Source organism: Heteronotia binoei, chromosome 13 (genome assembly GCF_032191835.1).
Source record: "Heteronotia binoei isolate CCM8104 ecotype False Entrance Well chromosome 13, APGP_CSIRO_Hbin_v1, whole genome shotgun sequence".
NCBI lineage: Eukaryota > Metazoa > Chordata > Lepidosauria > Squamata > Gekkonidae > Heteronotia > Heteronotia binoei.
In genome coordinates, this window is record NC_083235.1 from 58,581,713 (window position 1) to 58,605,936 (window position 24,224).

At 44.6% G+C, this 24,224-nt stretch overlaps 1 protein-coding gene and 1 non-coding gene across 4 annotated transcripts in view; both read right to left on the reverse strand.

Annotated features, from left to right (window-relative positions):
- The window catches only part of RPTOR (regulatory associated protein of MTOR complex 1), a 538,471-nt gene that overhangs the window by 179,052 nt on the left and 335,195 nt on the right, over positions 1-24,224 (reverse strand). For all 3 annotated transcript variants that reach the window (XM_060251925.1, XM_060251924.1, XM_060251923.1), the window contains exon 10: positions 11,576-11,651. In XM_060251925.1, the coding sequence (XP_060107908.1) occupies positions 11,576-11,651 (76 nt within the window). The remainder of the gene's footprint in view (positions 1-11,575; positions 11,652-24,224) is intronic.
- TRNAP-UGG (transfer RNA proline (anticodon UGG)) lies at positions 8,301-8,367 on the reverse strand. The gene has a single exon. It is a non-coding gene; the product is annotated as a tRNA-Pro (tRNA).

The window sequence follows — 24,224 nt, forward strand, 5'->3', positions numbered from 1 at the left end:
TGGCCCAGCCCAACAAGGTCTCATTTATGTCAGATCCTGCCCTCATAACAACTGAGTTTGACACCCCTGCTTTATCTTTTTCTGCATTTCCCCCAGTTTCCCTTTCAAATGCTGTCACCATGAAAAGTCCTAACTGCTTTTTCAAATCCCCTAAGGTAAAAAAGCTGTTTGGGCATGCGGTGCTTGGCATTTTCAGCAGTAATAATGGCAAAAGATAGCATGTGCACACAACAGGGATTTCATTCATTTGAAAAATTCCTGAGGCCAAATTCCCAAATTCTTGGGAACTTTGGACTTGGAACAGGAACTGAATTAACTCATTTGAGATAAGGCTCTGTCACACTCCTAATGAAGTAATCATGAGCAGAATATGGCCCAGGAGCATCCCCTGTCTCTAACCCTAATTTTGGAATGTACTCCACTGCCACTCTTTCCCATTCTTATACTGTCAACAGGGTCTAGAAACTGGGGCGGGGGGGCAGCTATAGCAAGGTAGTCTCTTGGAAGCAGAGGACTCAGGGCTATGGCTTGGATACTTTGACACAGCTGCCAGGAACTAGGGGTGAACACAAACTGAGAAAATGGAGGTTCATGGTGTCTCATTAACACCATATGAATATATGGAACATACCAGTGGGCTGTGTACAGACATCTTATTACCAACAAGACCCGGAAACTATGAACAAGCCTGACTGGTAATGTGAAAAATAGGATTGCCAGCCCCTGATTTTGAGGACTCCTGCCCACCCACGGCCAGCTGGTCAGTGGGGGGGATGCTCCACCCCCAAGAGCCATGAGCCTGCAGGATGTATCCGGCATGATGATGTCATGCAGAAGTGACATCCTCATGCTGGGGAGCCATAGAGTTTTCCCCAAAATACCAGAGCGTTGCAGATAACATCAGTTCTGTGTGATGTCATCATGTCAGGGATGTGTGCGCAGCATTGTTGCCCTGCCCTGCACACCCCTTCCACCCCCGGTCGGTGCCAGATAAGGACTTGACAACCTTAGTAAAAAAACTGTTGAATCACCTTGAGCACTCACATCTGCCTGTACAACTATGTCAGTCTTAATAATGGGCAAATACTTTCAAGAAACAACTATACACCCAGACAACTGTAAATCTAACCAAGGCAGAACTGGTTAGAGGCAAATCTAACAAGGCAGAACTGCTTCTTAAGAACTGCTAGGAGCCATGATTTTGAAAATGTGAGACTGGACTCCTTCAAGAGGCAGACATAACGAACATTTGTTGGGTGCCTCTCCTCATGTGTTAGTAGTATGGAATAACTCAAAATCATTTTAAGGTGGAAGAATTCACTTTCGTGTCTTGAGAGCATATTAACACATGCTGTGTTCCCTCCTTTTCCCTACTCCAATTCACCTGATATATGAATGAACTCTACCTCATTTGCCCTTGGTACATTCCTGGAAGCCCAAAACTGTTTATTCTTTGACCTTGGGAGACTTCCTATGACAATGTTCAAGTAACGGTGACAGAATATTAGACATCTAAGATACCAACATATATGAACATATGAACATATGAAGCTGCCTTATACTGAATCAGACCCTTGGTCCATCAAAGTCAGTATTGTCTTCTCAGACTGGCAGTGGCTCTCCAGGGTCTCAAGCTGAGGTTTTTCACACCATTTTGCCTGGACCCTTTTTTGGAGATGCCGGGGATTGAACCTGGGACCTTCTGCTTACCAAACAGATGCTCTACCAGTGAGCCACCGTCCCTCCCCAAACTATGATGACCGTCAGCCTAGTCACAAAACTGAATGACTAACCTTAATAATACTTAAATTTTCTTCCCCACCACAGCTACTGCTTGTGCCTCCATTAAACCACAATTTCTTATTACTGCTGGCTGGCAGAAGCAAACTTAGTCTGGTGCACAGTAATTTTGATGGACTGGCGAGCAAAACGTTGATTAGGAAGTGGGGGTTAAGATTAAGCATGTTCAGTAATGTTCACCTCACTGTGTGCAGAACCAAAGTAAAAGGAACTAAGCCTCTAAATTTTACTACAAATGCAGAGATTTAGGATGTTAACTGTAAAGATTGTAAACAGACTAACAGCTAGAGGCTGGCAAAAGCAATGATTTAATGGAACGGAGGATTGCTTTCTTGATAGACACATGCAAGAAAATAAATGAGTAGAAAAAATTGATTAAACACACAAATAAGTAGAGGGAAACAGATGAAATCCCTTTGTAGAACTACCTGTGCCAGGTAGTCAAACCAGTGAACATAAATAGGAGGTAAAGCTCTTGCTTTGCTACCTATTTGGCTGAAATCTGGTGGTTTCTAGACTAAAAAAGGTAAAGGTAGTCCCCTGTGCAAGCACCAGATTTCCGACTCTGGGGTGATGTCACATTCATGGCAGACTTTTTACAGGGTGGTTTGCCATTGCCTTCCCCAGTCATCTACACTTTCCCCCCCAGCAAGCTAGGTACTCATTTTACCAACCTCAGAAGGATGGAAAGCTGAGTCAACCTTGAGCCGGCTACCTGAACTGGGCTTTCGCCGGGATCGAACTCAGGTTGTGAGCAGAGAGTTTGGACTGCAATATTGCAGCTTTACCACTCTGCACTACGAGGCTTTCTAAACTACAACTGTTATATTTTCTGATACATATACATTTGGGGGCTGATAAGACCACACTGGGAAAAATGTTCATGCACAAGCAGTATGAATCAGAAGCATCAGTGAGTTGTACTTAATGTGGATTAACTGACTTGGAATAATACTAAGCTCTCATGAACACATTTTATGAATGGCAATCAGAACAGAGCTGTTGCCAAAACCTGTAGAAGAAACAGACTCATTACATTACTCAGAAAATGAGCATTTTATTATAAATCAATTTCATTTAGCTAGTGTTTAAGGGTACAGGATTCAGACATACACAAATCAACTAACGGTAAATACACTTACTCTTAAATGCCTAGTGATATTCTGAGCCACACTTCTTTGTTGCATATTTAGCTGAGTCAAAGCACAGTAAAACACTTGCTACTGATAAATCCTAAAACCAGCTTTTACAAATCAAATAAATACTGCATGACAAATATGTTCAAGCAAACAGATAAAGATCCACAGCTGTTTTCAGAAGTGGTAAGGGAGAGACTTTGTTACATTTCCATCAGTAGATTGCTGCTCATTTACAACCACAGATAGCAGGAATATAATGTGGCAAGTATAGGTTGTACAGGGAAGTTTTAAGAAAGTCAAAACACACAGCAATAAGTTACACATTTCTCCCTCTTCTGGTCATTAGTGTCAAGATTTTAATTATTTGTACTGAATGTGCTCATCTTAAAGTCATAGATCGTTTCTGTCAATGCCAGCAGACTTGACTACAGCTTTTTTTTTTAAACTCTTTTTTTCTTCTACAGTAATCTACTTCTGCCTGGCCTTCTTCACACCTATCTTTATTCCATTAGACATGTTCACAGCTCAGATCATCTTCCTGGCTTATTTCTATGACTGAGTCACCCACTCTCCAAATCTCCTGACCTGCTTTATTGTGCAGCCTCGTATTTATGCATCCTGGCCCTATATAATCAAAGGCTGCATGTCTTACATATTCTCCGAGCTGCAGCATTCTGCAGGCATTTTTTGATGGTCTTCTTTCAAGTACTTTTTTTTACCTAGCTCCAATTGCTACTTTAACAATGATCTGGAAATAGCAAAGCATTATGAGCTAATAAACAGCATATTGCTGCCCATTAACTGTGGCTAGAAACAAATGCAACACACTGCCATCTTGACCTTCCTACCAGATTTTCTGCAGAACAGAAATCATAACATGCCTGCTAGTTCACAAATGTGCTAAGTTCTTCCTTTGGATGGGAATATACTATTCTGCTATCCTAGAGCAGCCATTCCACTGAACACAGGAGGCGTTCTATAAACTGAGAGACAATTAAATTAACTTAAAAAACAACAACAACACTATTTGCTGCAGCTGAATGTAAACAAACTCGACCTAAACTAATATGTTCTAGTGGAACAGCCACGTTAAGTTTGTGTCAACACAAACAAGGACAGGTCCTCTTGTGGATCAAAAACTGGCTAATTAATAAGAAGCAGAGAGTGAGTATAAATGGGCAGTCTTCGCAGTGGAGGACGGTAAGCAGTGGGGTGCCACTGGGTTCAGTACTGGGTCCCATGCTCTTTAACTTGTTCATTTAATGATTTGGAGTTGGGAGTGAGCAGTGAAGTGGCCAAGTTTGCGGATGACACTAAATTGTTCAGGGTGGTGAGAACCAGAGAGGATTGTGAGGAACTCCAAAGGGATCTGTAGAGGCTGGGTGAGTGGGCGTCAACGTGGCAGATGCGGTTCAATGTGGCCAAGTGCAAAGTGAGGCACATTGGGGCCAAGAATCCCAGCTACAAATACAAGTTGATGGGGTGTGAACTGGCAGAGACTGACCAAGAGAGAGATCTTGGGGTCATGGTAGATAACTCACTGAAAATGTCAAGACAGTGTGCGTTTGCGATAAAAAAGGCCAATGCCTTGCTGGGAATTATTAGGAAGGGAATTGAAAACAAATCAGCCAGTATCATAATGCCCCTGAATAAATAGATGGTGCGGTCTCATTTGGAATACTGTGTACAATTCTGGTTACCGCACCTCAAAAAGGATATTATAGCATTGGAAAAAGTGCAGAAAAGGGCAACTAGAATGATTAAAGGGCTGGAACACTTTCCCTATGAAGAAAGGTAGAAACGCTTGGAACTCTTTAGCTTGGAGAAACGTCGACTGCGGGGTGACATGATAGAGGTTTACAAGATAATGCATGGGATGGAGAAAGTAGAGAAAGAAGTACTTTTCTCCCTTTCTCACAATACAAGAACTCGTGGGCATTCGATGAAATTGCTGAGCAGACAGGTTAAAATGGATAAAAGGAAGTACTTCTTCACCCAAAGGGTGATTAACATGTGGAATTCACTGCCACAGGAGGTGGTGGCGGCCACAAGCATAGCCACCTTCAAGAGGGGTTTAGATAAAAATATGGAGCAGAGGTCCATCAGTGGCTATTAGCCACAATGTGTGTGTGTGTGTGTGTGTATATATATATATATATATATATATATATAATTTTTTTTGCCACCGTGTGACAGAGTGTTCGACTGGATGGGCTATTGGCCTGATCTAACATGGCTTCTCTAATGTTCTTAAGAATCTTACAGCACCTTAAAGACAGTATTGTAGTTTTTACACTTAAGCCTTTTTGTTTAACCCAACATCATATGGCAGGGCAAATAGAAAGTAAGTAAAAGAGGAAAAATAAAGGAAGAAAAATAGGCAATAATTACTTTCTTTCCAGCTCAAGAATAGATTTCAAACAGCAATTCAGTAAATTCAGGCCACAGTGTCCAGTCATACATGGGACTGGAAACCTGTGGATCTGCTGTTTTAAACATGGATATACATTTTTATATATGCAATTTATTTTGCTTTAAATATTTACACCCCATTTTTCTTCCCAATGAGGACCCAAAGTGGTATAATGTTACTGGCTTCACCATCCTCCATTTTATCCTCACAGCAACAACCCTCTGAAGCAGGATATACCGAGAGAGAGAAAGAGAGACACTAGGACCGATTTCCCACTAAATTTATGCTGCTCTCACTCTCCTCTTCTCCGCGGGGCTGCTGCTGGATTTTGCACAAACTGCCCTGGACCAGAAAGTTGCTCCGCCTCTCTTCAAGTTCCCTCCGCAGCAGGCAGGAGCCTCTGAAATCTGGTTTCTGTCTGCCGTGGAGGGAACTTGAAAAGGGGTGGGGCAACTCGCAGGCTTGAGGCAGCTTGTGCGAAATCCAGCAGCAGCCCCACAGGGAAAAGGAGCAACAGGATTGAAAGAAGGTGAGTGGAAATTCAGTCTAGGTCTGAGAGGCTGCATCGCCACTCTGACATGGAAGCTTGTTGGATGACCAGTCATACACCCAGCCTACAGGGTCAGTGTAAGAATAAAGCAAAGGACAGGAGAATGACGTAATCTACTTTGGGTCCCCATTGGAGAGAAGGGTGGTGTATAAATGAAATGAATAATAAATAGCAGCTTTAAGGTAGAGCAAGGAATCAGACTTGGATCTCCCAAGTTCTAGTCTGACCCTCTAACCACTCAGCCATGCTGGTTTTCAAAGTATGTTTCTGGAAGTGATTTGTATGCTGTAATTTGCAAACAACTATATACAAATCATTCCCAGCATTGAAGCATGGCACAGTCAAAATAAATGGCAGGAAGCACCACAAGAAAGGAATAGTCACAGCAAGACCTTGACTTAGAATGATGTGTTGCTTAAATATGGCTAAATGGATGTAGTGGCAATTTGTCATTAATGAATCAAATTTATCAGCTGATAAATCAACCACAAAGTATACTGTGGCTAAATAATTAGATATATCCAGGGGGGGGGGGTTGTAGCGGGAACTCCTTTGCATATTAGGCCACACACCCCTGATGTAGCCAATCCTCCAAGAGCTTACAGGGCTCTCAGTACAGGGCCTACTGTAAGCTCTAGGAGGATTGGCTACATAAGGCGTGTGTGCCTAATATGCAAAGGAGTTCCTGCTACAAAAAAAGCTCTGGATATACCATTTAAAAATAACCTAGACTGAGAATCAAATAAAACGTGATTGTGGCAGACTTGTATCTTTAAACACAAATCTGCCTCAACCACATAGCAGGGGGAAACCTGGGTTTATCACAGATATGGTCAGAAATATAGGGGAACACTGTGGGTCCTGACCAAAAAGATCATGGAGGATGTTCCTGCACATCAAAACAGAGCTAGTGCAGCCTCTCAGCTAAACATACGAAAAAAGGAGGAAGAAGATGATATTGGATTTATATCCCGCCCTCCACTCCGAAGAGTCTCAGAGCGGCTCACAATCTCCTTTCCCTTCCTCCCCCACAACAGACACCCTGTGAGGTGGGTGGGGCTGGAGAGGGCTCTCACAGCAGCTGCCCTTTCAAGGACAACCTCTGCCAGAGCTATGGCTGACCCAAGGCCATTCCAGCAGGTGCAAGTGGAGGAGTGGGGAATCAAATCCGGTTCTCCCAGATAAGAGGCCGCACACTTAACCACTACACCAAACTGGATCTCTGGAGTCTAAGGATCCAGAATAGAATAGCTTTGGAGAGGGGTAAGAAACAAAGGAGTAACACAATAGCTTGTCCTTTTTTGTAGATTAAAGGTAAAGGTAGTCCCCTGTGCAAGCACCAGTCATTTCCAACTCTGGGGTGACGTTGCATCATGATGTTTTCATGGCAGACTTTTTATGGGGTGGTTTGCCATTGCCTTCCCCAGTCATCTACACTTTACCTCCAGCAAGCTGGGTACTCATTTTACCAAGGATGGAAGGCTGAATCAACTTTGAGCCAGCTACCTGAACCCAGCTTCCACCAGGATTGAACTCAGGTTGTGAGCACAGCTTGGACTGCAATACTGCAGCTTACCACTCTGTGCCATGGACTCTTTCTTTTGTAGATTAGAAACAGCCCAACGCAGGGGTATCAAATGTCCAGCCCACGGGTCAGAAACACCCCACCCAGGGCTTTAATCAGGCATGTGGGGCTTTTCCGCCCCCCTGCTTCCCCTCCTGTCCTCACCCTTTGAAGCTCTGAGGCCGCTGAAGTTCCCTGCTCTTTCTGCCTTGTCTTTACTGGCTGCAGCAGGAAACAAAGCTGCAAAGGAAATGTGGAGTGGATTTCCCATTAAGATCTCTGTGTCCAGAAAGATAGGGCCCAGAGACCTTAATGGAAAATCCATTCTACATTTTCCTTGCAACTTTGTCTGTGATGCAGTTTATTTCAATGGAGTGGAAATCAGCTTCACTTTTCAGTGTTGTTATAGCTAGCTGAAGCTGTTGCTTCCTGGACTTGTGTCCTTGCAAATAAAGGATTGATGCTTTGAGGCAGCTTGTCTCTGGCTCAAACTGGTGCCTAGTGAGTACTCTAACCTGGGAACCCACAGCCAAAGGGAGATATTACACTGGAGAGCCATTGCCCATCTGAGTATACCCAGGGCTGGGGAGCGGAGAAGCTTGCAACATCATTTCATTGTTTATCCAGGCTAAGAGCATTTTATATTTTTAGTTTCTGCTGTGATCCTTGTGCTTTTTTATGTTTTATTTTAAAAATTGCATTGAACATATATGAACATATGAAGCTGCCTTATACTGAATCAGACACTTGGTCCGTATTGTCTTCTCAGACTGGCAGCAGCTCTCCAGGGTCTCAAGCTGAGGTTTTTCACACCTATTTGCCTGGACCCTTTTTTGGAGATGCCAGGGATTGAACCTGGGACCTTCTGCTTCCAAAGCAGATGCTCTACCACTGAGCCACCATTGCCCATCTTTCCATTTGACTGGGACTCTGCTGAGCAACCTTGTTCAAACTGGACTGCCCAACAGAGCCCACAAGTAATTTCAGTGATCCCTTGGAAGCAGAGGGAGGAGTGAACAGCAGATGGGTGCACCAGTCCTGCTGTTAAGTGAAAATGGATGCAAGCCTCCGCCCCTTGCTTCCCACCATGAGCCCCCAAAACCTCTGAAAAACCACATGGAGGGCCTGTAGGGGGGCCGTGGATAGGGTTGGGTGTGCACCACAACCTGGCAATTTTCATGATGAATTTAGGGTTGTGGGGGAGGTTTGTGCCCATCCTTAGTTAAAAGATTATTTTAAAAAACTATAAATATGAGAAACTGAATTGATTGGGAATTTTTTAGAAAGGGCTTACTGCCAGTGACCTGCTTATCTTTGTTTAAGATACTTTTATGAGCTCATGTAACAGGTCTCCTTTAATTATCTATGTAGCAGTAATGTAAGGTATAGCTATTTATGTTTAAGATACAAATACATATTTTGAAATAAAATCGTAAAATGGAAACAAAAAATCCCTAATGGTATTACTTGTGTGCTATACCCACAATGAAGCAAAAATATTGCTTAGGTGTACCTCTTGCCAGAAATTAGATGATCTGATAAAGCATAGGTAAACTTGCCTTCCTAGGCCTTCTTAAGTTCATGCCTATATCTGAATCAACTCTGATCCCAGTTATCCAGAATAGGGTGCATTTTTAACATGTCAACAAGGGAGGGCAGAAGTCTTCTACTGTCCATAACCACTATCTCTATAATCTGTCTCTTTTTGTTCTCTGCTCAATCAACCAGCAACACTGCTAGCAAGCTCAGCAAAGAGAGAAGTGCCAGGGAAGAGAGGCTACCAGGAAAGAAGCATCAGCTGGGGAAAAGGTTTTGAACACATCACCCACATTCCTATTTTGGAATTAAAACTGGCTCCGCCTCTTTTTATTTATAGCAGTGAGAGCCAGTTTGGTGTAGTGGTTAAGTGTGCAGACTCTTATCTGGGAGAACCGGGTTTGATTCCCCACTCCTCTTGTAGCTGCTGGAATGGCCTTGGGTTAGCCATAGCTCTCCCAAGAGTTGTCCTTGAAAGGGCAGCTTCTGTGAGAGCTCTTTCAGCCCCACCCACCTCACAGGATGTCTGTTGTGGGGAAGGAAGATAAAGGAGATTGTGAGCCGCTGTGAGACTCTGAGATTCCAATATCTTTTTTTTCTTTAGTGAAAGGTGCATTTTTAAACATACCAGTCTGACATTATAGTGTCCAAGTTTGCCTAGGACAGCAAGAAAAAGAATCTAGCTATGCTTCTGAAGGTCAAATTTGACCATTAATGGCCAACTATGCTTATGGAAAAACTGGTTTTGGAGGGTCCTTTTAGACTGAAGAAGTGATGGAGTATGTTTAATCCTCTTCCTCACATACTAGAAAATAACGGTTTATGCAGTCAAAAACAGCTTTAGATAGAAACGCAGTGTTTTATTTTCTCAAACATCTTTAATGGAGTTCAGGCCAGACCCTATCAATGTCTTCATCAAGTAGGCGAATGCCTGTAAAAGAACCATAATTTAAATGGTTCTGTCCACAAATAGCCTATGAAGCACACTTAGCCTGAAAGAATAAATAACACATTTTTATTTTTTTTCTTTCATTCCAAAAATTAATGTGAATTAAATTAAGCATTCCACACTGCTTTCTCAGCAACATGAACATACTATGGCTGTATGGCTTTGTATGCATACCCATCATTGTCTTACTCTGTTATTTCAAAAGGCAATTAATTTCCAGAATGAGAATATGCAAATCTCTGCTGCAGATAGCAGTAAAAAGAAGCATGTACTCAGTTCAATTATGAGATGCTCTGCATTTTATTGAACAAATATATATACAGGGGTCCAAAAGAAATGTGTATTAGCTACTCTTCAGACCCCTCTGTGTCCAAAATGGCACCCCCTGCCCCCAATTGCACTTGCAGTCTTTTGTTAGTGGAAAATGAGTGTACTTGATACTTCTCCGCAACAAAATGTAACATTAAAGTGAAGGTAAGTCAAATTTAGGATATTTTTCCATTGTGGGCAAACTTCACTTTGAGATCAGTAAGGTCTTCTATCTACACTGGGCCAGTGTCCTGATGACAACCTAAACCCAGCAGCCAACAGTCCTCTGAACCAGAGACTTATGAGTACTCATCACCCTTACCAAAAGCAATATGATCCCCTGGCTCCACTCACTGATGGAGGCAACAATCACACACTAAAAACTGACATAAATACAACTGCAGCACTAGCCCCCAATCTAGGGGGTGATGGTGGTGGTGGTGGAAAATGCTGTCAAGTCACAACTGACTTATGGTAACCCCATAGGATTTTCAAGGCAAGAGCCATTCAGAGGTGGTTTGCCATTGCCTCCCTATGTGTCATGACCCTGGCATTCCATGGTGGTCTCCCATCCACATACTTGCCAGGGCTAACCTTGCTTAGCTTATGAGATCTGACGAGATTGGACTAGGCTGGACTATTCAGGTCAGGGACTACTCCTTAAGACTTTCCTGTTTCAGGTCAAGGAAAAATACATACACTCTGTGATCTGTCCAAGTTGCTGAAATACCCATCAAAGACCAGCCTTTTTGCCCATTGTGTGAACAGTCCTTGGTTCTTGACTAAGGGAGGAGGATACAGCACCCATCCTTCTACACACCTAGTGTCAATTCATATGTTACGACATCCTTATGTGTAGCTATCAGTACTTGCAAGTTTAGAAAATGGGACAAACAGTGGCTCTTCAGGGCCATTTCAGGTTGTTACGTTGCTTGAGTGGGGACAGGCTTAAGATACTGCTCCACATGCACATCAGTTCTCAGTCCAAACTGGGCCTGTGCATGTCTGGGAATGAAGGTCTGAACTCTTAGTGAACATCCGATAGAAAGTCCGCGTGGTGGACATATGGACTTTGTATCATAATCAGCCTTATATAACCACTGTTCTTAGCAACTTACATCTCTTGCTAGAACCATTCCATCCAACTGCAGGCTCAGTTTCATCAGAAATGGACAATTAGTAGCTTGCAATTAATAAGAACTATCTGTATCTTTTGGTATACAAAGACAAAAATGAATGTGAAAACGAAGTTTATAGCGATGTGGATACTAGCTGGCCCCACAGATGTATTTCAAACATCCCATAAGTATCTTACCCTGAAAGCAGTTCCTTCCTCTATAATGGTAGGCAACTGAGATAGACAAATATCCACAGCGAGGTCCCAAGCTTGCCTGGGGAAAGATACAATACATGAGCATATTAGAAGTCTAATGAAATTTGTTGTGCAAAAATATAACCTTGTCTTTAATTATGAGACTAGCTTACTTGAACTGCTACGACACATTGCTTTATGCAAGTTGTATAGTGGGTCAATTACTTTAGCATTGTGGTATATCAAATTCCTAGAAATGTCATTATACATCAGTGTATACACATTGCTGAAATCCTGTATATTCATATGCTTTTTCAGGTGCCTCTTCTACTCCTGTCCCAGTGAACCTCCTCGTAATAGTTGCTTCTCATTGATACTTATCATTGTAAAGTAAGAGCACAGACAACAAGCAATATAAAGAGAATGGTAAAAATCTCCCAGTGCTGCCACAATGTCATGATAACTATTAAAATTCCAATAGGCTGGCAGTGTATCTCCTTATGAACAAATGTTGCCTTTATGAGATTTCAACCACAACTAGTACAATACAATGGACCGAATGCTGGAATAGGAGATCCAAGTTCAAATCTACACTTATTATATATAGAAATATATGAAATGGGATTTGACAAGTCAATCTCTCTGTTTCTGGAATGTTCTAAGGACAAATACATTTTAATAGGAAAATATACACGGAAAATTAAGCAATACTGGAATTTACTTGAATACAGCAGAAACTACTCCTACCCTAAGAATACTGAGAATGGTGAACTATGAACAGCAGCCAAAATTCTATCAATTCCACTCCTTCAACAGGCTGAAAATGATCTACAAACAATAGGTTGCCTCTTACTATTTCATTCCGTTAGCACCTGAGCATTCCTCTGATGCAAAGACCCTTCTTTCTGATGCAAAATGCTTTGATGGCAGAAGGATCCTTGTGCTGTGCTGGAGGAATGAGCAGGTACCAGTGGAACAAAATAGCAGGATCCAGCCCAATATATTCAAAATAAAACTCTCCATGACAATGTAAGATTCAAAAGTTCTAAACATCATTCTGTTTTGAAAGCAGGGAAGGGTATAATGAGTGTAAACAGAATTATACACAATTGAATTTAGATATGCTGTATTTTAGTCATTGATTCAGTGCCCGGTTCTTCTGGATTTATTGCAGATTCTTCTAGATTTATTGCAGAATAAGCTTTTGTGGCACAGTGTCTGCTAGTCTCTGAGGTACCTCATGTATATCTATAGTTTTTGTTGACACAGTGTAACATGGCTATCACTCTGGAACATATACTACATCTTATATATAATTATATAGTTTAGCATTATACCCCTTGGTCTCAACTCGGCACAAATCTATGTGCACTTAAGACCACAGAAAATCAAAGGCTTGAGCTCTCCTAATTCTGTTCATTATTGTGGTCAACATCTACAAATGTCACTCTGTAAGGTAACCCATTTCGAGGCAAAAAGCAAAGGTAATCATAAAACATATTATCCCTCAGAACAGACAGTAGCTGACTTTATATTTAAAACTGTAGAACTGATGCTCAGCCTTTGAAAAATTTAGCCAGCACAAAAGCTTCATGAAAAATGTGCCATCTGCTTAAGATACGAGACAATTTTATTTATTTACTTTATTTCTTGTGCTCACTCTAGCTTTAAATTTAATGGCCACTTTTGAAGTTAACCTTGCTGTTCTCATTAAATTTTCACTGCTGTCTTAATATTTACCACAGAGACTGCACTGCAAGTCTTATGTTATCCATAATTCTAGCAAAAGGTGACAAGCTCATCCTGGAGAAGGCTGGTTTTCATTCTAATAGAGACGAAAGCATCTTCTAATCATGATTCAGATCAGTTAATAAAACTTTTTGAAAGTGCTGCTCATAAATGCAGGGTGTTGCCTTGAGGGCACTCTATACTTGAACATATGAACATATGAAGCTGCCTTATACTGAATCAGACCTTTGGTCCATCAAAGTCAGTATTGTCTTCTCAGACTGGCAGCGGCTCTCCAGGGTTTCAAGCTGAGGTTTTTCACACCTATTTGCCTGGACCCTTTTTTGGAGATGCCAGGGATTGAACCTGGGACCTTCTGCTTCCCAAGCAGATGCTCTACCACTGAGCCACCGTCCCTCCCCGAGGGACTTCAAGGGGCTATGCAGCAAAAGATGCAGGTGGACTCTCCCTTGGATCAAACCAGAAAATTACTAACAATTAAATGTAGATTGTTAAGGTTCTAAAAGTTTAGAATGTATAGATTTTTAGGTTTTAACATTTTTATTGACATTTTATTCTAGATACTTTAGGATTGTATGATTTCTTATCGTAGTATGGAATGAGGTACTGGATGCTGCCTTGTGTTATCTCTCCGTTCCCTTTTATCTTATTGTTGTATTTGGTTGGTTGCTATGGCAATATTTTGCTAATGCAATAAAGATATTTATTTATTATTTAAATGCAATAAAATGTCATCTCATTATGAGACCACCAGGTCCCTGTGAGAAATGGACACTCCATCACCAAGGGCTTGTCTTGCGCCTCCATGGGATTTCTCCACATCCAGCCCAAACTGAATGCCCAGTGTTTGTGGAACAATTATCTGATATCCTGTTCCCCTTAAACAGCACAGTATAAATGAAGTAATAAAATTACTCAACTAATGAGTAATTTTACATGTGTCTCTGTGCACCAGCTACGGTAATCAAACAGCCATCTGTTGGTTATCCCACCAGTTTGGGTGGCCTGTCTGGCATCACCCAGAGCCCAGGTCTTTTCCATCATGGCTCCGGCTCTGTGGAATAAGTTCCCTTAAGAGGTGTGGGGGGTTCCTTCTTCGAGATCTTTTGGAGATGGTGCAAGGCCTGCCTGTTTCCAGGGCTTTTGAGGGAGTCTAAAATTGGCATTCATGTTTTAAGGGAGAAGGGAAGAGAGATTTGGGGTTTGTTATTTTGTATTTGCTTTTAAACTGAAAATGTTTTAACTTGAACCACATGGATATAAATATTTAAATGAATAAATGAGAAGATGTTGTTCTCACTAGCAGCAGAAAACAGTGCAAATGTTAACGATACGAACATGACCATTTCCACCAGGAATTTTTAAATGCTTGTTTGTAAGCTTTGTTGTACTGAACTGCATTTTAAAATCTGCCTTTCCTTCTTATCTTTGGTTCAATTAAATCTCTCTTAAATATCATTCCTGATGGACATATATGAAAGGAAAGGAATATATACAGACTTAGGATCTCAGACCAGAGCTGGGAGGTTCTAGGGTTGCCAGGTCTGTGTTAGAAAATACCTGAAGTCCTTTCTACGGTCTCACATTATCATACCCGCCTGAACAGAGAAGCTATTGAGATTTACAAACACCAGCACAATTTTAACAGAAAGGAAGAAGGCATTTTCATCCACCAATCTTGGTACCCAGCTCTGCAACACACCCTACAGACTATAAATTGCAGAAAGTCACAGAACAACCAGCACATTACACAGAACAATCAGCACAGTCAACAACCATCTTCCTTATCTTCACACCCCTTCCAACCCTCCCAGCAATTAACACAGAACAATGGTCACATTCAACAGCCAGTTTCCTTATCACTACCCTTCCAGGAAGCCCCACCAAACAATGGGCACATCAACAAACCAATTGCCCTTTCACCACACCCCCTCCAGCCTAGAAATAGCAGCTCTCCAGCAGCCCTGGCCCCACTCAATGCACAGCAGCCAAGAAGGTCAGAGCGCCTGCTCCTGCTGCAACGCCACTAAGGATGTTCTCCGCAGCACATGGCACTTGAGCCCGAAAGATTCTACAAACCCTAAAAAGTTTAGGATGTTCCACATTATTGAAGGTATTCTGATTAGAAGGGCAAACCTAACAATGCCTACCCATTATGAAATACTACCACCAGCTCTCTTCAATCCAGGTGTCCCTGAGTAAAAGGAGGAACTAAGTTTCAATTCAGGAGCCTTTTAGCCCTAACAGCTAATGTAATGATACATTAAAGAGTCTACAAATTTGACCCACTTACATAACTTTTTAATGTTTATACATTTTACCTTGTTCTAATTGTTTCTTTTAATTTACATTATGGCTATAAAGCAGGGGTGGCCACACTTGTCTAATGTAAGAGCCACATAGAATAAATGTCAGATCTCTGAGAGCCACAAGACAGACAGGCAGGCAGGAAGGAAGGCAGATAGACTCCCCAAGCCAGCTGACACGGCAAAAGGGGCTTGGAGAGCCATACAATATGTGTGAAAAAGCCACATGTGGCTTCCAAGCCACAGTTTGGCCACACCTGCTATAAAATATCCCAATGTAGGATGAGAAAATAAATCTTTATAGATTATAAATAATATTAGTAAACCCTACTTTTAAAACCCCATCTACCTAAAAACATCTTGTTATCCACATTCCCTTTGTTTCAAAGTGTGCTATGCACTGGAAAAATAAATTGAACTTTTATGTCTGATTATTCACATTCTTTGGAAGCCTTCTAAACAGCCCCCAGTAAAGTTGAGTAAAACTGCTCAGCACTACTGTTCTAAGAAAATAAAATGGCAAAAAACTGTAAAGATCATTGTATTATAAAACTAGGCATTTGGACAGGTTTCAGCCTGTTTGCTTCCATTTAAAGTTAAACCAATAAAAGCTGCAATGAAACCTGACTTTTAGTTTGTTATCATTTTAGTTCAGTACTGTGTAATTAACAGTTAGGTGAAGTTAGTTTGATTGAATTGTTGTGATAAATGGAACAAAAATGTAATTAAAAACTGATTGAGAATATTTGTTTCAGGCTTTTAAAGAGACATCATAGATTACAGATCAAAGGCTCAATTCACAAATGTTCCCCGCTACACTAACAGAACTCTGAGGCTCAGAAACCCTAGATGACCACATGTTCCAGCAGCTGTGCAGTCACGCCACTGCTACTGCAACTGATTAGAACCAATGTCACAATTTCCAGTCAAGGAATAAGTAATAACCTGCAGTGCTTTAGGAGAGAGATTAAAGAGCAATTTGTTATTTTTATGTGTGCTCTTAGAAACTCTTAGAAATACTGACTATAAACATGGATTGGAAACATACATCATTTTGCCCTAGTTAAAATTAAATGATTAACTCATCATTAAAAAGTATACAATTTGAACAGAAAACAGAGTTCAAATTTCAAATACGCTAGTGTCAGGTCTGTGACAGAGATTGTGAATTCTGTTAGTGTACCACTTACTACATTGCCTGTCTCTCTAGTGTAGTTAGCCACATACATATCACTAAGGAATTCAGTACCTCATGCTGATGCCTCACTTCTCATCATGACAAACAGAGGGCCATTCAGCTTCTATACCAAATCGCGCTTTAGATTTTGTACAGAAAACTGGAGCATATGTATTTATATGGAGACTTTTCATCATCTCTCTTGCCATGGGTTGGCCATTTCTTAGAGAGGGTTACACTTACAGGATATCTTGACGTCTGCAAGAGTGGGAAACAGGGTGATGCAACCCTGATTTGCAGACTGATTTGCATGGCTTCTTGAGGCCCTTCTGAGAGTTTCCTATTGAAACTCGGATCAAAGAGGGCAACCATTGTTATAGAGGCTGCAGGGCTCCTGATATAAGAAGCATCAAAATATTCTGAACGATGCATAGTCTTGAGAACCTCAGTGCAAAGGCTTTAGTTGTTTACATGCGCATCTCTTGATAAAGAATAACGATCAAAATTCCACTGAGAACCCACTTTATGCACCTTTGGAGAATTTATATTCATACTGTTCTTGAATATTGCTCACATATTCCTTGGAATCCTGGAATTGTATTGGACCTTGGTGGTTTGGTTCATGCAATTTTTGACAATTGTATTTATTGGCAACAGTATGTGTGTTACAGCATTTTGACTTTCTTGCCATATGCATTACTAGTGTTTTGTGTATTCCTCATGTGTTTGTGTAATTAAGTACATTGTTTTTATTGAATAAGGGAGATATGTTTTTTCTGGTGTTTTTTCTGGTTGCTTAGTCTTTCTCCGTGTCCCTGCTTGTTCATTGTTTCACCATCTACATAAGTCAGGCAGCTGGATCCATACCTGTCTCGCCCCAATCTGGCCACTGTTATCCATGCAACGGTCACCTCCAGGCTTGATTACTGTAACTTGCTCTATGTAGGCCTGCTCTTGAAACTGACCCAGAAACTCTAACTGGTGCAGAATGCTGTGGCTCAGGTCCTCCTGGGGACCCCACACACAGCTCACATCTCTCCTGTGCTGTGAGAGCTACACTGACTTCTGATGGAATACTGGATCAGATTCAAGGTGCTGGTATTAACCTTTAAAACCCATACTGGTCATGGACCCATGTACCTTTGGAACTGCCTCTCCTGGTATACCTCCAAGAGGGCCTTGTGCTCTAGTGACCAACATCTGCTGGTGGCCCCTGGCCCAAGAGAGATCCATCTGTCCTTGACTTCAGCCAGGGCTTTCTCCACTGGCCCCAACGTGGTGGAAGTCTCTACCAATTTCCATTATTACCATTCCACAGGCCCTGCAAGGCAGAGATGTTCCACCAGGTATTTGGTTGAAGACAGCTATGGTTTACATCTGGCACTCCCACTTCTGCTCTCACTCCCCCCGTGAGACAGTGGTGCCACTCAGACTTGATGCCATATTGATTTCAGGGAACTGGATGTTTTTACTGGGTTGTTTTAAAATTGGTTTTACCTGTTTCTGAAATGTAAATTGCTGTGAACTGCCCTGAGCCCACCTATGGGAAGGGCGATCAAAAATTTAAATTAAAAAAAGTTTTAGATAAGGTTGTATTCACCCTAGGGTGGCCATAATGTCTGAAGGCCAGCCAGGGACACCTTGGGGGGGGGAAGGTAGGAGTGCGCGCGCGCGCCGCCGGAAACAGGAAGTGACGTCACTTCCGGCGACGTCACTTCCGGCGACGTCATACCACCGCCGGAAACAGGAAGTGACATCACTTCCTGTGACATCATTTCCCCCACGCCACCTGCCGGAAACGGGAAGTGACATCACTTCCTGTGACATCATTTCCCCCGCGCCACCTGCCGGAAGCAGGAAGTGACATCACTTCCTGTGACATCATTTCCCCCAAATGGCATCGCCGGAAACAGGAAGTGACTTCACAGCACTTCCTGTGACGTCCCCAAAAATCCCCCAAATATCACCGCCGGAAACAATTTTGTTCTCAAATCCTGTATATACTTCATCAGTATATGGGATAAGGCACTTTCTCAACTGTGCTGCATAATGCAGCCTATTTATTTTGTCCTGTTGGCTCTGTTGGCTCTATCTGCGCCACCTTCATCACTTTCGGGGTGTGGATCCCCCAGTGGGGTGGGCTCCCGACTCCCTCCGCCGGCTGTTTCTGATAGCCCTGCGCCCCCTCTTTCATTTGATATGTGTCCCGTGCGGGTGCCACCCTCCTGCCGGGAGATGCCGCAAAATGAGCCCCCTTGAGGCTTATGGTGGCAGGGCTCGGGGGAAGCAAGCTAGACTGCTGTTCTTTTGAGGGGTTATAGAGTGTTTCGAGCCCCTCCCTGTGGCATTGGTCCCATCGTCGTGGGACCCAGGGGGCCGGCGCAGCAGCCTGCCGAAGCAGCCTGTCACTAATAACACAGGTCGAGATGCGGAAGTGACTGACAGGCTGCTTCAGCGGGCCGCTGCGCCGGCCCCCTGGGTCCCACAACGATGGGACCGATGCCACAGGGAGGGGCTCGAAACACTCTATAACCCCTCAAAAGAACAGCAGTCTAGCTTGCTTCCCCCGAGCCCTGCCGCCATAAGCCTCAAGGGGGCTCATTTTGCGGCATCTCCCGGCAGGAGGGTGGCACCCGCACGGGACACATATCAAATGAAAGAGGGGGCGCAGGGCTATCAGAAACAGCCGGCAGAGGGAGTCGGGAGCCCACCCCACTGGGGGATCCACACCCCGAAAGTGATGAAGGTGGCGCAGATAGAGCCAACAGAGCCAACAGGACAAAATAAATAGGCTGCATTATGCAGCACAGTTGAGAAAGTGCCTTATCCCATATACTGATGAAGTAAATACAGGATCTGAGAACAAAATTGCACCAGAAGACACAAACACAAAGCTCCCTTACACTGAATCAGTGCTTGGGTCCACCAAAGTCAGTATTGTCCACTCCAGTCACAAACACAAAGCTCCCTTACACTGAATCAGTGCTTGGGTCCACCAAAGTCAGTATTGTCACATAAGAACATAACAGAAGCCCTGTTGGATCAGGCCAGTGGCCCATCCAGTCCAACACTCTGCGTCACATAAGAACATAACAGAAGCCCTGTTGGATCAGGCCAGTGGCCCATCCAGTCCAACACTCTGCGTCACATAAGAACATAAGAGAAGCCCTGTTGGATCAGGCCAGTGGCCCATCCAGTCCAACACTCTGCGTCACATAAGAACATAACAGAAGCCCTGTTGGATCAGGCCAGTGGCCCATCCAGTCCAACACTCTGCGTCACATAAGAACATAAGAGAAGCCCTGTTGGATCAGGCCAGTGGCCCATCCAGTCCAACACTCTGCGTCACATAAGAACATAACAGAAGCCCTGTTGGATCAGGCCAGTGGCCCATCCAGTCCAACACTCTGCGTCACATAAGAACATAAGAGAAGCCCTGTTGGATCAGGCCAGTGGCCCATCCAGTCCAACACTCTGCGTCACATAAGAACATAACAGAAGCCCTGTTGGATCAGGCCAGTGGCCCATCCAGTCCAACACTCTGCGTCACATAAGAACATAAGAGAAGCCCTGTTGGATCAGGCCAGTGGCCCATCCAGTCCAACACTCTGTGTCACATAAGAGAAGCCCTGTTGCATCAGGCCAGTGGCCCCTCCAGTCCAACACTCTGCGCCACATAAGAACATAAGGAGGGAAGGAAGGGAGGAGGGAAGGGAGGAGGGAATGGAAGGGAAGGGAAGGGAAGGGAAGGGAAGGGAAGGGAAGGGAAGGGAAGGGAAGGGAAGGAAGGAAGGAAGGAAGGAAGGAAGGAAGGAAGGAAGGAAGGAAGGAAGGAAGGAAGGAAGGAAGGAAGGAAGGAAGGAAGGAAGGAAGGAAGGAAGGAAGGAAGGGAAGGGAGGGAAGGAAGAAAGAAAGGAAGGAAGGGAGGAGGGAGGGGAGGAGGGAGGGAAGGAAGGGAGGAGGGAAGGGAGGAGGGAAGGGAAGGGAAGGGAGGAGGGAAGGGAGGAGGGAAGGGAAGGGAGGAAGGAAGGAAGGAAGGAAGGGAGGGAGGGAGGGAGGGAAGGAAGAAAGAAAGGAAGGAAGGGAGGAGGGAGGGAGGGAAGGAAGGGAGGGAAGGAAGGGAGGAAGAAAGGAAAGAAGGGAAGAGGGAGGGAAGAAAGGAAGGCCGCCCCCCCCCCCCCGCTTTCGGCCCCCTTACCTGCGGTGGCGGTCGGCGGCGAGTCGGGCGGCGGCGGCGGGTGGGGCGGCGGCGGCGAGTCCAGCGGCGGGGGGCGGCGGCGAGGCCAGGGAGGCGTCGGAGAGGCCTTCCTTGGCCGGCGCTGGCCCGGGAAGGCCTTCCAGAGGCTCTGGAAGGCCTTCCCGGACCAGCGCCGGGTGCTCCGCGGGCTCCGCGCGGCCTCCGCTGGTCGCTGGGGGCCTTCCAGAGTGTCTGGAAGGCCCCCAGCGACCAGCGGAGGCCGCGGGGAGGCCTTCGCTGGCCGGCGCTGGCCCGGGAAGGCCTTCCAGAGGCTCTGGAAGGCCTTCCCGGACCAGCGCCGGGTGCTCCGCGGCCTCCCCGCGGCCTCCGCTGGTCGCTGGGGGCCTTCCAGACACTCTGGAAGGCCCCCAGCGACCAGCGGAGGCCGCGGGGAGGCCTTCGCTGGCCGGCGCTGGTCCGGGAAGGCCTTCCAGAGGCTCTGGAAGGCCTTCCCGGACCAGCGCCGGGTGCTCCGCGGCCTCCCCGCGGCCTCCGCTGGTCGCTGGGGGCCTTCCAGACACTCTGGAAGGCCCCCAGCGACCAGCGGAGGCCGCGGGGAGGCCTTCGCTGGCCGGCGCTGGTCCGGGAAGGCCTTCCAGAGGCTCTGGAAGGCCTTCCCGGACCAGCGCCGGGTGCTCCGCGGCCTCCCCGCGGCCTCCGCTGGTCGCTGGGGGCCTTCCAGACACTCTGGAAGGCCCCCAGCGACCAGCGGAGGCCGCGGGGAGGCCTTCGCTGGCCGGCGCTGGCCCGGGAAGGCCTTCCAGAGGCTCTGGAAGGCCTTCCCGGACCAGCGCCGGGTGCTCCGCGGCCTCCCCGCGGCCTCCGCTGGTCGCTGGGGGCCTTCCAGACACTCTGGAAGGCCCCCAGCGACCAGCGGAGGCCGCGGAGAGGCCTCCCCCACCGCTGCCGGCCCCGCGCGCGGGCGGGGAAGGCGGGGAGTGAGGGAGGGAGCGTCCCTGCGCGTGCGCAGGGGCCCTGCGCAGGCGCAGGGACGCTCCCTCCCTCACTCCCCGCCTTCCCCGCCGGCGCCCGCGGCCCACCGGCTCCGGGGCTGGCTAAACCGGGACCTTTAATGGTCCCGGTATAGGCAGCCCGGGAGCCGGGATTGGGTGGCCAGAACCGGGAATGTCCCGGGAGACCGGGACGGTCTGGCCACCCTAGCCATATAATGCACCAATTATAGCTCTTTCTGAATAAAGATAGCCTTGATATAATTATCCATGCCTGATAAAACCCAGTTAGATTACTTTAAAAAAATTTAAGGTTGTTCAAGAAACTGCAACCTTTTCTGAACACACAGGCTATTAAGCAGAACTTGCTGATTTGACTATATCTAAGCAGTGTTAAAATTTGTTATTGACTTCCAGTTCGTTTCTGGGCACAATTCAAAATTCTGGTTTTAACTCATTTATGGGGTACATTACTTTACTATCCTTTGGTGTCTAGTAAAGTTTGTAGTATTCTCCAACACTTTGATTTTGGCTATGGCCCCTTCTATTCTACTGCTTTTACTGTGATGCCGATTTATGGTGTTTATTGTTTCACTGCAACAGAATATCACTTTATTCTGATTTACAAACATATGATGCTTTGCACATTTTAATAGGATGGGGTACAAATACTTAAGTAGTAAACAATGAAACATTACGCAGGCTTTAACTTAAGCTTTTTAACAGCACTTGCTATATTTTCCAATTAAGTGTAAGTTGAAGTGAGTCATTACAGATCCCTAACAAGATGTTTCGTTTCATTAAGATTTGGTGAGTTCCTCTTCTCTCATTTGCATATGGGGAGCGGGGAACAGAAAGATTCAGTTTGCAGCCCTTCTCTAGTTGGTGTATGTCTCAATATAAAATCTTAAAGCCCAGCATCTTAATAGATCCAGGTGGGCAGCTGTGTTGGTCTGAAGCAACAGGACAAAGTTGGGAATCCAGTAGCACCTTTAAGATCAACGAAGTTTTATTCAGAATGGAAGCGTCTAGCACACAAAAGCTTACATTCTGAATAAAACTTTGTTGGTCTTAAAGGTGCTACTGGGCTCCAACTCAGTATTTTAAAATGGCAGGATTGTGAGCGTCACACTACTCTCAAAGGAGGGGTTTTTTACCTTTTTTTTGGGGGGGGGCATTATGTAAACACAGTTACTTCCCCATGAATGTTATCATTCACATGCTAAGCAATTTCAAAGAACCTTCACACACAGATGTAGTAGATAATTAAGAAACTGAATGCTAACTGCTTGGTTGAGTACCTCCCTTAAATCTTATTGAACTGTCTTCTGCCCAGGAGACTAGCTAGTGCAAAAGCAGGATCCAATCTTTTGTCTCAGCTACTAGCTGGCTCACTGCAGATAGTAAAATCTACATACAGAATAAAGAATAGAGTTGCAAAGCTTGCAGTTTCTTCTCTAATATTCCTCATATTGTTTATTTTACTTGCTCCCTCCTCTCCTTGTTCTCATTACTCCTTCAGTAATGACCTTCCACTTCACAATAGGCTACCTGTATAATTAAGAGGTAATCAGGGAATAATCAAAACAGCTTCAAAGCAAAAGCAATAAATGGCTCCCATATGCTCAATAAATGCCCAGGATGCAGGCAAAATGGTTACAGAGAAGAGTTGCGGGAGATATTTATCCTAAATTGTGACAAGAGATAAAGTCAATTATTACATTCACATCTATATCCTACTTCAAGCTATCATCCTGACATGATATCTGAACATTTAAACAAACTGCAGAGACCTGGTTCATTCCTCCCCCTCAGAAAATGCCTACTCTGTAGAAGTAGACAAAGAATTCCTGTAGGCAGCTAACTCTCCAAAGTTCCTACCAAAAGATGTACACAGCTAAAACTGAAGTAACTATTGCCAGCACTCAGATGATCTGGCAGCTAATCTGAGAGCCAGAGAGAAGACTCTAATCCAGGGGTGTCAAACTTATTTGTTATGGGGACTGGATCTTGACCTTGTCAGGACAGGCCAAAAGTGTCATAAAATGTAATGCCAGGTAGGAGAGATATTAACTTTATAAAAGAAAAAAGGAAAGGTCTCCTGTGCAAGCACCAGTCGTTTTCGACTCTGGGGTGACGTAGCATCACGACGTTTTCAGGACTTTTTTATGGGGTGGTTTGCCATTGCCTTCCCCAGTCATCTACACTCCCCCCCCCAGCAAGCTGGGTACTC